The sequence below is a fragment of the Tachyglossus aculeatus genome, unplaced genomic scaffold (genome assembly GCF_015852505.1).
Source record: "Tachyglossus aculeatus isolate mTacAcu1 unplaced genomic scaffold, mTacAcu1.pri scaffold_67_arrow_ctg1, whole genome shotgun sequence".
Taxonomy (NCBI): Eukaryota; Metazoa; Chordata; class Mammalia; order Monotremata; family Tachyglossidae; genus Tachyglossus; species Tachyglossus aculeatus.
This window is the reverse complement of record NW_024045089.1, coordinates 31,797-48,073: the sequence shown is the minus strand read 5'-3', so window position 1 is coordinate 48,073 and position 16,277 is coordinate 31,797. Positions and strand designations below refer to the sequence as shown.

The following is a 16,277-nucleotide window of genomic DNA, read 5'->3' as shown; positions in this document are numbered from 1 at the left end:
CTAGATTGCAATCTCTTTTTGGGTAGGGAACATTTGTGCTTATTCTCTTGTTTTGTGCTCTCCCGAGTGCTTAGGACAGTGCTCTGCACATAATAATCATGATGACGGCATTTATTAAGAGCTTACTATGTGTGAAGTGTTGTCCACCCTAGCCACGCGTACTCCAGCAGAAGTAGCATTGACTATATTTTCCCTAAAGGCTTAGCATAACCGACTCCATTATATGCAGGGCTTAATAACAGGCTATGTGAGGAATAGGCCGAAGATCCTGTAAATCGAGGAGGGCGGACACTGATTCATTCAATCGTATTTATTGAGCGCTTACTGTGTGCAGAGCACTGCACTAAGCGCTTGGGAAGTCCAAGTTGGCAACATCTAGATACGGTCCCTACCCAACAGCAGGCTCACAGTCTAGAAGGGGGTGACAGGCAACAAAACAAAGCATATTAACCAAATAAAATCGTCTAGGCCCTGTCTGAGATGACCCCATCCTGGGTGGGCCGTGTCTCCTGCTAACATCTCCTCACAAAAGGTTGCCAAATTTTCCCGGAGCGTGGGAATCCTTTGTGTAGCTCGGATGGGGAACCAAAGGAAAGGGAAGAATTGCCTGGAATCGGGGCTGTTCATCCCTCGTACCTCTTGTGAGGCGAGCGGGTGGGCGAGCAGTCAACTTTCCCACCTCTACTGCTCTGTCTGAACTCAGGTCTCTGAATAATTTTTCCTATCTGCGTCAACTTGTACTTCCCAAGCACTAAGTATAGTGCTCTGCACACAGTAAGCGCTCAATAAATGCGATTGAATGAATGAATGAATGAATTTACACCGGTTAACTTATTTTACCCCCTACAAAGCACTGGGTTATCGCCACTTATCAGCTGTGTGACTTTGGGCAAGTCACCTCACTTCTCTGAGCCTCGGTTACCTCATCTGGAAAATGGGGATGGACTGTGAGCCCCACATGGGACAACGTGATCATCTTGTATCCCCCCCAGTGCTTAGAATAGTGCTTTGCACATAGTAAGCGCTTAACAAATGGCATTATCATTATTATTATTATTATTATTATTATTATTATTATTATTATTATTATTATCATTCTCTGGGCATCAGTTCCCTCATCTGGAAAATGGGAATTAAGACTGTGAGCCCCACGTGGGACAACTTGATTACCCTGTATCTACCCCAGTGCTTAGAACAGTGCTCGGCACATAGTAAGCGCTTAACAAATACCATCATTATTATTATTATTATTAAAAAACACCTTTGATTGACAGAGAACAAACAGAGAAGCAGCAAGGCTCAGTGGAAAAGAGAGCCCAGGCTTTGGAGTCAGAGGTCATGGGTTCAAGTCCCGGCTCCTCCAATTGTCAGCTGCGTGACTTTGGGCAAGTCACTTAACTTCTCTGGGCCTCAGTTCCTGCATCTGTATAATGGGGTGAAGACTGTGAGCCCCCCGTGGGACAACCTGATCACCTTGTAACCTCCCCAGCACTTAGAACAGTGCTTTTCACATAGTAAGCGCTTAACAAATACCTTTATTATTATTAATGCTTGCACATAGTAAGTGCTTAATAAATGCCATCATTGTTATTATTATTATTGACCTATCATTTTTCTCTTGTGACCCCACGTGGGGAGGTAGCCAATCAATTTTATCAATCACTAACATTTAACCCTGGCCCTTCCCATCAATCAATCAATCAATCAATCGTATTTATTGAGGCTTACTGTGTGGAAAGCACTGAACTAAGCACTTCGGAAGTCCAAGTTGGCAACATATAGAGACGGTCCCTACCCAACAGTGGGCTCACAGTCTGGGGGGCGGGGGGGCAGACAACAAAACAAAACTGTGAGCCCCCCGTGGGACAACCTGATCACCTTGTAACCTCCCCAGCGCTTAGAACAGTGCTTTGCACATAGTAAGCGCTTAACAAATACCTTTTTTATTATTATTATTTGCACATAGTAAGCGCTTAACAAATGCCATTATTATTATTATTATTATTATTATTGACCTGTCATTCTTCCCTTGTGACCCCACCTGGGGAGGTAGCCACTCAATTTATCAATCACTGGCATTTAACCCTGCCCCTTCCCTTCAATCAATCAATCAATCAATCAATCGTATTTATTGAGCACTTACTGTGTGCAGAGCACTGTACTAAGCGTTTGGGAAGTCCAGGTTGCCAAGATATAGAGACGGTCCCTACCCAACAGTGGGCCCACAGTCCAGAAGGGGGAGACAGAGAACAAAACAAAACATATTAACAAGATAAAATAGAATAGATATGTACAAGTAAAATAAATAAATCTCTTCTGACCTTCCTCATCCTCTCAACTTCAAGTTTTCTCCCTCTCTCAACCCTCTCACCCCACTCTCTGGCTTTCAAAATTATTCCTTGTTTCCCTGCTTCCTTTCCCCTCCCATCCCTCAAGGACTACACCCCTCCAGGACCCCTGGGGCTAAATCAATCAATCAATCAATCAATCGTATTTATTGAGAGCTTACTGTGTGCAGAGCACTGTACTAAGCGCTTGGGAAGTACAAGTTGGCAACATATAGAGACGGTCCCTACCCAACAGTGGACTCACAGTCTAGAAGACTAAATCCATAAAGCATCCTCTCATTGTAAAACTGAAACAGGGTGTAACTGTAGAAATACTCCTGGTCAGGGCTGTCCACAGGGGTGGGTCCAATCATCCACGTCGTTAATCGTATTTATTGAGTACTTATTGTGTGCAGAGGTTTGTGTTAAGTGCTTGGCAATCCCTATCCACTAAATCAATCAATCGCTGGTATTCACTGAGCACTTACTGTATTTATAAAGGTGCTTGGCACCTAATAAGCACTTAACAAATGCCATTATTATTATGCAGAACGCCTTAGTAAGCAGAGCACAGTACAGCTGGTGTTCATTCGATCATATTTGTTGAGCGCTTACTGCGTGCAGAGCAATGTACTAAGCGCTTGGAAAGTACAATTCAGCAACAGATAGAGACAATCTCTGCTCACAGCGGGCTCACAGTCTAGAAGGGGGGAGACAGACTTCAAAACAAGTAAACAGGCATCAATAGAAATAAATAGAATTAGTGATGATAATAATAATAATAATAGCGTTTATCAGTAGCTGCTTCTATTGATTAAATAAATAGAATTATAAATGAGTACATAATAATAATGATGATGGCATTCATTAAGCACTTACTATGTGCAAGGCACTGTTCTAAGCGCCAGAGAGTTACAAGGTGATGAGGTTGTCCCACGTGGGGCTCATAGTCTTCATCACCATTTTACAGATGAGGGAACTGAGGCCCAGTGAAGTGAAGTGACTTGCCCAAAGTCACCCAGTTAACAATTGGCGGAGCCAGGATTTGAACCCATGATCTCTGACTCCAAAGCCCGAGCTCTTTCCACTGAGCTACGCTGCTTCTATTGATATAAATAAATAGAATTATAAATGTGTACATAGATAATAATAAAAATGATGGGATTTATTAAGTGCTTACTATGTGCAAAGCATTGTTCTAAGCGCCTGGGAGGTTCCATGGTGATCAGGTTGTCCCACGAGGGGCTCATAGTCGTCATCCCCATTTTCCAGATGAGGGAACTGAGGCCCAGAGAAGTGAAGTGACATGCCCAAAGTCACCCAGCTGACAATTGGCGGAGCCGGGATTTGAACCCATGATCTCTGACTCCAGAGCCCGGACTCCTGCCACTGAGCCACGCTGCTTCTATTGATATGAATAAATAGAATTATAAATGTGTACATAAATAATAATAGTAATGATGATGGCATTTATTAAGCGCTTACTCTGTGCAAAGCACTGTTCTAAGCGCTGGGGAGGTTACAAGGTGATCAGGTTGTCCCACGGGGGGCTCACAGTCTTAATCCCCATTTTACAGATGAGGGAACTGAGGCCCAGAGAAGTTTAGTGACTTGCCCAAAGTCACACAGCTGACAATGGGCGGAACCAGGATTTGAACCCATGACATCTGACTCCAAAGCCTGGGCTCTTTCCACTGAGCCACACTGCTTCTCAGCGCATACTATGTGCAAAACACTGTACTAAGCCCTTGGGAGAAGCAGCGTGGCTCAGTGGAAAGAGCCCGGGCTTTGGAGTCAGAGGTCATGGGTTCAAATCCCGGCTCTGCCAACTGTCAGTTGTGTGACTTGGGGCAAGTCACTTCACTTCTCTGGGCCTTAGTTGCCCCATCTGTAAAGTAGACTGTGAGCCCGCTGTTGGGTAGGGACCATCTCTATATGTTGCCAACTTGTACTTCCCAAGCGCTTAGTACAGTGCTCTGCACGCAGTAATCGCTCAATAAATACGACTGAATGAATGAATAAAATAGGGATTAAAATTGTGTGAGTCCCCCGTGGGACAACCTGATCACCTTTTAACCTCCCCAGCGCTTAGAACAGTGCTGGGCAAATAGTAAGTGCTTAACAAATACCAACAGTATTATTATTATTATCGTATAACAATATAACAGACACATTCCCTGACCTCACAAGCTTCTGGTCTACAAGCAGAGAAGCAGCGTGGCTGAGTGGAAAGAGCCCAGGCTTGGGAGTCGGAGTTCGTGGGCTCTAATCCCGGCTCCGCCGCTTATCAGCTGTGTGACTTTGGGCAAGTTACTTCACTTCTCTGGGCCTCAGTGACCTTATCGGTAAAATGGGGAGTAAGACTGTGAGCCCCACGGGGGACAACCTGATCACCTTGTATCTACCCCAGCTCTCAGAACAGTGCTTGGAGCATAGTAAGCACTTAATAAATGCCATTATTATTGAGAAGCAGCGTGGCTCAATGGAAAGAGCCTGGGCTTTGGAGTCCGAGGTCATGGGTTCAAATCCTGGCTCTGCCAATTGTCAGCTGGGTGACTTTGGGCAAGTCACTTCACTTCTCTGGGCCTCATTCATTCATTCATTCAACCGTATTTATTGAGCGCTTACTGTGTGCAGAGCACTGGACTAAGCGCTTGGGAAGTATAAGATGGCAACATATAGAGACGGCCCCTACCCGACAGCGGGCTCACAGTCTAGAAGGGGGAGACAGACAACGAAACAAAACATATTAACAAAATAAAATAAATAGAATAAATATGTACATGCAAAATAAATAAATAGTGTAATAACTTTCTACAAACATATATACATATATACAGGAAAATGGGGATTAAGGCGGTGAGCTCTTGTGGGTCACGGACTGTGTCTGACCTGATTAGCTCATATCTTCCCTAGAATTTAGAAAAGCGCCTGGAACCTAGTCTCTTAACTTCTCTGCACCTCAGTTACCTCATCTGTAAAATGGGGATAATACTAATGACAATAATGGCATTTATTAAGCGCTCACTATGTGCAAAGCACTGGTCTAAGTCCCCCGTGGGACAACCTGATCACCTTGCAACCTCCTCAGCGCTTAGAACAGTGCTCGGCACGTTGTAAGCGCTTAACCGATGCCATTATTATCATTGGTAGTGGTTAGTAAGTGCTTAACAATACCATAAAAAAGTAAAGAATGGCCACTGTGGTCAGGGAAGGGTGAGGAAGCTGGGAAGTTGGTGAAGGGTGAGGAGGGAGAGAAGAGATGCGGGGGAGATCAGCACAGGGGGAGGGGGCTAGGAAACGTCTCAGGGGGCCGCTGGCAGGGCAGATGGAGGGGGGCTTTATTCTGGAGAAATGGACACCCCCCGAAAACCCTCCCCAGGGCGGCCATCACGTCTCGGTTCCTCAGGCTGTAGATGAGGGGGTTTAGAAGGGGGGGAACCACGGTGTAGGACATGGACACCAGCAGGTCCAGGGCCGAGGGGCAGTCAGACACGGGCTTGAGGTAGGTGAAGGTTCCGTTGGCTACGAATAAAATCACGACGACGAGATGGGACAAACAGGTGGAGAAGGTTTTGGCCCGGCCCTCGGCGGCCGGCATCCTCAGCACGGCCTGGAAGATCCGTGTGTACGAGACCACGATGGAGATGAAAGAGCTGTAAGAAAAGATGCCGCCAAAGGCGACACTGGTATCGATGACGACGGGCGACCCAGGACAAGAGATCTTCTGGAGGGAGTGGGCATCACAGAAGAACTGCTGGACCTCTAGGAGTCCGTAGAAGCCCAAAGAGTACGTCCCTGCTGTGTATATCGCCCCGAAGAGCCCCGCGACGAGCCAGGAGGCGGCCGCCATCATCCCACAGGCCCCTCGGTCCATGATGAGCCCGTAGCGCAGGGGGAGGCAGATGGCCGCATAGTGGTCGTAGGACATCACCGTTAGAAGTAACAGCTCGGACCCAGAAAACAGGACCACCAAGAAGACTTGAGCCACACAGCCCCAATAATAGATGGACCGTTGGTCCGTCAGGGAGTTGTGGATGGGTTTGGGGACGGTGACGGAGATGAGGCCGATGTCGAGGACGGACAGGTTCCCGAGGAAGAAGTACATGGGTGTGTGGAGGCGCCGGTCGAGGACGGTGACGGCGACGATGAGGAGATTCCCCATCAGGGCTGTCAGGTAGACCAGGAGGAACAGCGCGGCCTGGACCAGCTGCAGCTCCCGGACCTCCAAGAATCCCAGGAGCAGGAATTCTCTCAGCGCCGTACGATTGTCCTGGAAGGAAAACGGGACGGATGGGCACCGTTAAACGGTCTCGTCAGCGGCTTGCAAAATACATACGCAATCGCTGCCAAATCAGTTGATTAGTGGCTCAAACAATCAACTTATTTACGAAGGGCTTACTACGTGCAGAGCCCTGTACTAAGCGCTTGTGAGAGTACACTGTAACAATAAAATAGGCACATTCCCTGCCCACGGTGAGTTTGCAGTCTAGTATCGTCTAGTCATGGCCAGAGGGAGTCTAATACCCGGATGATTTGGGTACCTTAGCAAGATCAAGGCGGTACAAATCCATTTTTCCTCTACTGGGACATGGTTTTCCCCAAACTGTACCCAGAGTCTTCCTTGAGTGACTGTGAAAAGAGCCAGAGAACTCATTTATGGAGCGCTTACTGCGTGCAGAGCCCTGTACTAAGCGCTTGTGAGAGTACACTGTAACAATAAAATAGGCACATTCCCTGCCTACGGTGAGTTTGCAGTCTAGTATCGTCTAGTCATTTCCAGAGGGAGTCTAAGACTCGGATGATTTGTGTATCTTAACAAGATCAAGGCTGTACAATTCCATTTTTTCCTCTACTGGGACATGGTTTCCCCCAAACTGTGCCCAGAGTCTTCCTTGAGTGACTGTGGAAAGAGCCAAAGACGCAGGTCAGTCAATCAATAATATTTGAGCATGAAACAGTGGAAGGAGTTAGAGGACCTGGATTCTAATCCTGCTCTGCCACCTGTCTTCTGGGTGACCATGGGCAAGTCACTTCACTTCCTTTATGCCTCAGTTGCCTCATCTGTAATAATAATAATAATGATGGTTTGTATTAACCGCTTACTATGTGCCGAGCTCTGTTCTAAGCGCCAGGATAGATGCAAGTAAATCAGGGTGTCTCACTTGGGGCTCACAGACTTCATCCCCATTTTCCAGAAGGGGTAACTGAGGCCCAGAGAAGCGAAATGACTTGCCCAAAGTCGCACAGTTGATAAGTGGCGGGGCAGGGATGAGAACCAAAGACCTCGGACTCCCGAGCCCGGGCTCTTTCTGCTAAACCATGCTGCTTCCTAGACTTTTCTAGATTTTAATCTGTAAAATGGGGATTAAGACTGTGAGCCCCCATGAGGGTCAGGGATTGGGTCTAATCTGATTAACCTGTATCTACCCCAGCGTTTAAAACTGTTCTTGACTCATAGTAAGCGCTTAACAAATACAATAATAATAACAATTAGTAATAATAATAATAATAATGGCATTTGTTAAGCACTTCCTATGTGCCAAGCACTGTTCTAAACGCTGGGGTAATGTCCAATGAGACTTGGACAAATTGTTGCTGGGTTTCCCAAGAGGAAATGGGTTATGAAGCAACGTTGCTCAGTGGAAAGAGCACATCATCATCATCATCAATCGTATTTATTGAGCGCTTACTATGTGCAGAGCACTGTACTAAGCGCTTGGGAAGTACAACTTGGCAACATATAGAGACAGTCCCTACCCAACAGTGGGCTCACAGTCTAAAAGGGGGAGACAGAGAACAAAACCAAACATACGAACAAAATAAAATAAATAGAATAGATATGTACAAGTAAAATAAATAGATAAATAGAGTAATAAATATGTACAAACATATATACATATATACAGGTGCTGTGGGGAAGGGAAGGAGGTAAATGGGGGGATTAAAGCGCTTAATAAATGCCATTATTATTGTTATTATTAATTGGCAGAGCTGGGATTAGAACCCATGACCTAATAATAATAATAATGATGGCATTTGTTAAGCGCTTACTATGTGCAAAGCACTGTTCTAAGAGCTGGGGGGGATACAGCGTGATCAGGTTGTCCCAGGTGGGGCTCACAGTCAATCCCCATTTTACAGATGAGGTAACTGAGGCACAGAGAAGTGAAGTGACTTGCACAAGGTCACACAGCAGACATATGGTGGAGCCGGGATTCGAACCCATGACCTCCGACTCCGAAGCCCGGGCTCTGTCCACTGAGCCACGCTGCTTCTCCATTCAGTCGTATTTATTTAGCGCTTGCTATGTGCGGAGCACTGTACCAAGCGCTCGGGAGAGGACAGTGGGACAATAAGCAGACGCCCTCCTTGCCCGCAGCGAGCTCCCCCTCGCAGCGTCCCAAGGGTGGCCTGAGTTCCGGACCCGGGCCCAGACTGGACTGGACGTACGCTCCCGGTTGGATACTCCCCCCATCTCCGTGCGGGGTAGACACTGTACTAAACGCTGGGGTAGACGCAAAACAATCAGGGTGGCAGTCTCAACTTCTCGTCCTCTAGACCGTGAGCTTGTTGTGTGCAGGGAACGTGTCTACAACTCTCTTGTACTGTGCTCTCCTAAGAGCTTAGTACAGTGCTCTACATTCATTCATTCATTCCGACGTATTTATTGAGCGCATACTGTGTGCAGAGCACTGGGCTAAACGCTTGGGAGGGGACAATACAACAATACAAAGCTACATTTACTACAAGAAGTGCTCAATAAATACCACCGATAGCTTGATTAATGTATGCCTGCCTCTCCGCACAGCACTTGTATATATGTTTGTACATATTTATTACTCTATTTATGTATTTATTTTATTTCTACATATTTATTCTATTTATTTTATATGGTTAATATGTTTTGTTTTGTTGTCTGTCTCCCCCTTCTAGACTGTCAGCCCACTGTTGGGTAGGGACCGTCTCTATGTGTTGCCGACTTGTACTTCCCAAGCGCTCAGTACAGTGCTGTGCACACAGTAAGCGCTCAATAAATACGATTGAATGACTGACTGAATGAATGAATGTGCCCACCATCTCTGTTGCACTGTATTCTCCCAAACCCTTAGTCCAGTGCTCTGCGCAAAGTAAGCGCTCAATAAATACCATTCATCCATTGACAGACGCCTGTCTCTCCCTCTAATATCACTTCTCAGCTGGGTGACTTTGGGCAAGCCGCTTCACTTCCCTGTGCCTCAGTTCCCTCCTCTGTCAAATGTGGATGAAGACTGGGAGCCCCCCGGGGGAAAACCTGATGACCTAGTATCTCCCCCAGCGCTTAGAACAGTGCTTGGCACATAGTAAGCGCTTAACAAATACCATTCCTATTATTATTATCATCATTATCATTATTATTAAGAATAGTAATAGTAGTATTTGTTAAGCGCTCACTATGTGCCAGGCCTCTAGATTGTAAGCTGGTTGTGGACAGGGAGCGTGTCAACCAACTATTGCATCGTGCTCTCCCATGTACCCAGGACAGTGCTCTGTACATAATAATAATAATAATGATGGCACTTATTAAGCTCTTACTATGTGCAAAGCACTGTTCTAAGCGCTGGAGAGGTTACAGGGTGATCAGGTTGTCCCCCTGGGGGCTCATAGTCTTAATCCCCATTTTACTGATGACGCCCAGAGAATAATAATAATAATGATGGCATTTATTAAGCGCTTACTATGTGCAAAGCACTGTTCTAAGAGCTGGGGAGGTTACAAGGTGATCAGGTTGTCCCACATGGGGCTCAGTCTTCATCCCCATTTGACAGATGAGGGAACTGAGGCCCAGAGAATAATAATGATAATGATGGCATTTATTAAGCACTGGGGAGGTTACAAGGTGATCAAGTTGTCCCACTAGGGGCTCACAGTCTTAATCCCCATTTTACAGATGAGGCCCAGAGAATAATAATAATGATGATGGCGTTTATTAAGCACTTACTATGTGCAAAGCACTGTTCTAAGCGCTGGGGAGGTTACAAGGTGATCAGGTTGTCCCACATGGGGCTCACAGTCTTCATCCCCATTTGACAGATGAGGGAACTGAGGCCCAGAGAATAATAATAATAATAATGACATTTATTAAGTGCTTACTATGTGCAAAGCACTGTTCTAAGCACTGAGAAGTGAAGTGACTTGCCCAAAGACACCCAGCTGACAATTGGCGGAGCCGGGATTTGAACCCATGACCTCTGCCTCCAAAGCCCGGGCTCTTTTCCACTGTGCAACGCTGCTTCTCATAGTGAGTGCTCGATAAATGCAAGTGCTTAGTACAGTGCGCCTCACACAGTAAGCGCTCAATAAATACGATTGAATGAATGAATGATAAATACCAATGATGACGGGCTCCTTTGTTTTATTTATTTTATTTATTACTATATTTATTTCTTTTATTTGTGCATATTTATTCTATTTATTTTATTTTGTTAATATGTTTTGTTTAATTCTCTGTCTTCCCCTTCTAGACTGTGAGCCCACTGTTGGGTAGGGTCCGTCTCTAGATGTTGCCAACTTAGACTTCCCAAGTGCTTAGTACAGTGCTCCAAACACAGTAAGCGCTCAATAAATACGATTGAATGAATGAATGAATGTTTTTCTCCTTTCATTCATTCATTCAATCATATTTATGAATGTTTTTCTCCTTTCATTCATTCATTCATTCAATCGTATTTATTAAGCGCTTACTGTGTGCAGAGCATTGTACTAAGCGCTTGTGCAGTCCAAGTTGGCAACATATAGAGGAGGTCCCTGCCCAACAGTGGGCTCCTCCAACCCTGCTGATAATAATAATACTTGTGATATTGTTAAGCGCTTAACTCTGTGCCAGGCGCTGTGCTAAGTACTGGTTGCAGCCCCCCCATCTCCCCAACTCCCCGAGGGGGGCGAGGGGGAACGGGTCAGGAACCGAGCGAGGAGATGCTGTGACCTTTCAGGGGTCGCTGACGTTCGAGGACGTGGCCGTGACCTTCAGCCCCGAGGAGTAGACGAAACTGGGGCCCACCGAGCGCCGCCTCTACTGGGACGTGACTCTGGAGAACTACCAGAACCTCCTCTCCCTCGGTGAGCACTTTGACCTCGGCTGGCGAGCAGCCAGGGGGTTTTCATTCGATGGATAACAGTAATAATAATAATAATGATAATGGCATTTATGAAGCGCTTCCTATGTGCAAAGCACTGTTCTAAGCACTGGGGAGGTTACAAGGTGATCAGGTTGTCCCACGGGGGGCTCACAGTCTTCATCCCCATTTGACAGATGAGGGAACTGAGACCCAGAGAAGTGAAGTGACTTGCCCAAAGTCACCCAGCTGACAAGTGGCGGAGCGGGGTTCGAACCCATGACCTCTGACTCCAAAGCCCGGGCTTTTCCCACTGAGCCACCCTGGAGAAACAGCCTGGACTCTCATGCATAATAATAATAATAATAATAATAATAATAATAATAATAATAATGGCATTTATTAAGTGCTTCCTATGTGCAAAGCACTGTTCTAAGCGCTGGGGAGGTTACAAGGTGATCAGGTTGTCCCACGGGGGACTCAGAGTCTTCATCCCCATTTGACAGATGAGGGAACTGAGGCCCAGAGAAGTGAAGTGACTTCCCACAGTCACCCAGCTGACAAGTGGAGGAGCCGGGTTCAAACCCATGACCTCTGACTCCAAAGCCCAGGCTCTTCCCACTGAGCCACACTGGAGAAGCAGCCTGGCCTCTCATGCATCCCTTCGGGAGTCCTGTGCTCTGCACACAGTAAGCGCTCAATAAATACGATTGAATGAATGAATGAATTGGGTGCTTACTATTGGCAGAGCACTGTACTGAGCGCTTGGGAGCTCACCTCCTCCAAGATGCCTTCCCAGACTAAACCACCTTTCTCCTCTCCACCCTCCATGCCCCCCGCCCTACCTCCTTCCCCTTGCCACAGCACCTGTATAGATGTTTCTACAGATTTATCACTCTATTTTACTTGTACATATTCTATTTATTTGGTTAATGATGTGCATCCGCTTTAATTCTGTTTGCTCTGACGACTTGACACCTGTCCATGTGTTTGGTTTTGTTGTCTGTCTCCCCCTTCTAGACTGGGAGCCCGTTGTGGGGTAGATTTTGCCGACTTGTACTTCCCAAGCGCTTAGTATTTATTGAGCGCATACTGTGTGCAAAGCACTGGACTAAGCTCAATAAATACGACTGAAGGAATATCATGCGTTCAATCGCTCAATTCATTCATTCAATCGTATTTATTGAGCGCTTACTGTGTGCAGAGCACTGGACTAAGGTCAATAAATATGACTGAAGGAATATCAAGCGCTCAATCGCACAATTCGTTCATTCAATCATATTTTTTGAGCGCTTACTGTGTGCAGAGCACTGGACTAAGCTCAATAAATATGACTGAAGGAATATCAAGCGCTCAATCGCTCAATTCGTCCATTCAGTCGTGTTTGTTGAGTGCTTACTGTATGCAAAGCACTGGTCTAAGCTCAATAAATATGACTGAAGGAATATCAAGCGCTCAATCACTCAATTTGTTCATTCAGTCGTATTTATTGAGCGCTTACGGTGTGCAGAGCACTGGACTAAGCTCAATAAATACGACTGAAGGAATATCAAGCACTCAATCGCTCAATTCATTCATTCAGTCATATATTTTGAGGGCTTACTGTGTGCAGAGCACTGGACTAACCTCAATAAATACGACTGAAGAAATATCAAGCGCTCAATCGATCGATCGACTGGTCGACACCGCCCCCACCCCGCCGCAAATCTATCCGTTGGTAGACAAGTTACCACGTTCACTCCCGTAACCCGAATAAGCAACCCGAGAGATGGCTGACTTTTCCATTTCTGTCCATTCCAAATTGTAAAACCCCAACTGAAACCAGCGAGCCCATTGCCCGGAAGCCGGAGGGGGACAGGGAAGCCATTTCCCAGAAGCCGGAGGGGAACAGGGAAGCCGTTTCCCACGGGGCGGTCTCCGGGAAGTTCTCCCAGACCACCCCCGGGCCTTCCATGGAGGGACAGAGCCGGGAAGATGGGAGACGGAGAAAAGTTCCCGGGCGGGATGCCGGTTTGGGGGTCCCCGGAGAGCCCCATAAGAAGTCCTCCCTGGGGTCTCACAGCTGTAAGGAATACGGAAAAGCGTTCAGTCGACACTCCACCCTTGTTACGCACCAGAGAATCCACACCAGAGAGAAACCCTACAGGTGTCACGAGTGCGAGAAGGCCTTCAGCGACCACTCGGTGCTCATGACCCACTGGCGGATTCACACCGGGGAGAAACCCTACCGATGCAGCGAGTGCGGGAAGGTCTTCAGCGAGCACTCAGCCCTGACAAAACACCGGAGGATCCACACCCGCGAGAAGCCCTACCTCTGTGGCCACTGCAGCAAGGCCTTCCGGGATTCCTCGACCCTCATCAAGCACCAGCGGATCCACACGGGAGAGAAGCAGTATGGGTGCAGCGAGTGCGGGAAGACCTTCAGGCAACGCTCCATCCTCATCAACCACCAGAGGATTCACACCGGGGCCAGGCCCTACGGGTGTGACCAGTGTGGGAAGGCCTTCGGCGATCGCTCGATGCTCATCAACCATCAGAGGATTCACACCGGAGAGAAGCCCCACGGATGTAACGAGTGCAGAAAGGTCTTCAGTCAGAACTCGGCCCGGACGAGGCACCAGAGGATCCACGTGGGAGAGAGACCCTATCGCTGCGGCCGATGTGGGAAGGCCTTCAGTGACCACACCGTCCTGGCGACGCATCAGAAGAGTCACACCGGGGAGAGGCCTTACAGGTGCGGCGGCTGCGGGAAGGCTTTCGGGGACTCTTCGACCCTCATTAAACACCAGAGAATCGACACTGGGGAGAAGCCCTACAGATGTGACGACTGCGGAAAAGGCTTCAGTCAGGGCTCAGACCTGGTGAACCACTGGAGAATTCATACTGGAGAGAAACCATACATATGTGCCGAGTGCGGGAAGGCTTTTGGTCAAGGGTCAACCCTCATTAACCACCAGGAGGTTCACAACGGAGCGAAAGTCCATAGACGGAACGGGCGTCAAAAGGCTTTCGGCCAAACCTCGGCCGTGGTCGGTCCCCGGAGAACTCACACGGAAGAAAAATCCCCCGTGTAGTAGTTCTCAGTCCTTAAGGAAGGCGATGTTCTTGGGGAAATTTACCTGCGTGCAGGTCACTTCGCTTCTCCGTGCCTCAGTTCCCTCATCTGTGTAATTTATGTTAATGTCTGCTCATTGCGGGAAGGGAGTATGTCCATTTATTGTTGTGTGGTACTTTATACGGCACACTGCACGCAGTAAGTGCTCAATAAATGCGACTGACTGACTGAGTAAAATGCAAATTCAATACTTGGGCTCCCTCCTAGCTAGACTGTGAGCCCCATGTAGGACCCAATTATCTTGTAACTAGCCCAGCAGTTAGTAAGGTCTTTGGCACATAGAAAGCACTAAAAAGTATCATTAAAAAAAGTCACAGCTGATGCAGTCCCTGAAGCACCGAAGATGCCCAGTTAAGAAAGGGGGAGAACGGATGTCGTAGCTCCGTTTTGAGGTGAGGAAACGTGATGGAGCGAGGATCAGTGACTTACCCAAGGTCCCCCGGCAGGCCAGTGGCCACTATCTCCTCAAAGCGGTCTCTGTCTCCTCCGAGTGGTCTCCGTCTCCTCTGATCAGCCTCCATATCCTCAGAGTGGCCTCCATCTCTTCAGAGCAGTCTCTGTCTCCTCTGAGCCATCTCTGTCTACTCAGAGCTGTCTCTCCACTGAGCGACCTGCGTCCCCTCAGAGTGGCCTCCGTCTCTTCAGAGTGGTCTCTGTCTCCTCAGAGTGGTCTCTGTCTACTCAGAGCTGTCTCTGTCTCCACTGAGCGGCCTCCGTCTCTGCAGAGCGGCCTCTGTCCCCTCAGAATGGTCTCTGTCTCCTCCGAGCGGTCTCCATCTCCTCAGAGCGGCCTCCATCTCTGCAGAGCAGCCTCCATCTCTTCAGAGCGGTCTCTGTCTCCTCAGAGTGGTCTCTGTCTACTCTGAGCTGTCTCTGTCTCCACTGAGCAGCCTCTGTCTCCGCAGAGTGACCTCTGTCCCTTCAGAGCGTCTTCTATCTCCTCAGAGAGGCCTCCATCTCCTCAGAGTGGTCTCTGTCTCCGTCTCCACTGAGTGGCCTCTGCCTCCTCAGAGTGACCTCTGTCCCTTCAGAGTGCCTTCTGTCTCCCCAGAGAGGCCTCCATCTCCTCAGAGAAGCCTCCATCTCCTCAGAGTGGTCTCCGTCTCCTCAGAGCGGCCACTGTCCCCTGAGAGGTCTCTGTCTACTCAGAGCTCTCTCTGTCTCCACTGAGCGGCCTCCATCTCCTCAGAGCGGCCTCCGATGCGTCCATCAGCAATAGACGGCAGAAGGGTGGGTGAGCCATCTTGTCTACATCCGCAGAGCGGCCTCTATCTCCTCAGAGCGGCCTCCGATGAGTCCATCAGCAATAGACGGCGGAAGGGTGGGTGAGCCATCTTGTCTTACGTTGTCGGGACCTTCCGGGGTCCTCCGGAGATGAGCTTGTCTGACTGTCAGAGCGTGTTAATGCTCCACGACTCATTTAGATACATACTAGTCGCCCGCTGAGGGAGAGACGAAGAGAACAGCTGATAAATGGAGCCTCATCCCCCAGAACCTGACTCTCTGAGAGCCGCCCTCCCAGCCAGCATGAGCATGAGGTGAGTAGGCTAGAGCTGCCCCGCTGCCAGAGGGATTTCCAGGCATTCATTTTTTCTTTTAAATGATATGTGTTAAGCACGTACTATGTGCCAGGCACTGTACTAAGCTCTAGAGTAGATACCAGCTGATCAGGTTGGACACAGTCCATGTCCCGCTTGGAGCTCACAATTTTAATCGCCATTTTATAGATAATAATAATAA

General features: G+C 47.9%; 1 protein-coding gene across 1 annotated transcript; it reads left to right on the top strand.

The window, feature by feature from the left end:
- The first annotated feature begins 7,189 nt into the window (after nucleotides 1-7,189).
- LOC119923889 (zinc finger protein 154-like) lies at nucleotides 7,190-14,496 on the top strand. Its single transcript, XM_038743076.1, has 4 exons — nucleotides 7,190-7,254; nucleotides 8,710-8,809; nucleotides 11,351-11,448; nucleotides 13,248-14,496. Exons 1-4 carry the CDS (start codon nucleotides 7,190-7,192, stop codon nucleotides 14,494-14,496), a joined length of 1,512 nt encoding a protein of 503 aa, XP_038599004.1.
- Nucleotides 14,497-16,277: the final 1,781 nt, after the last annotated feature.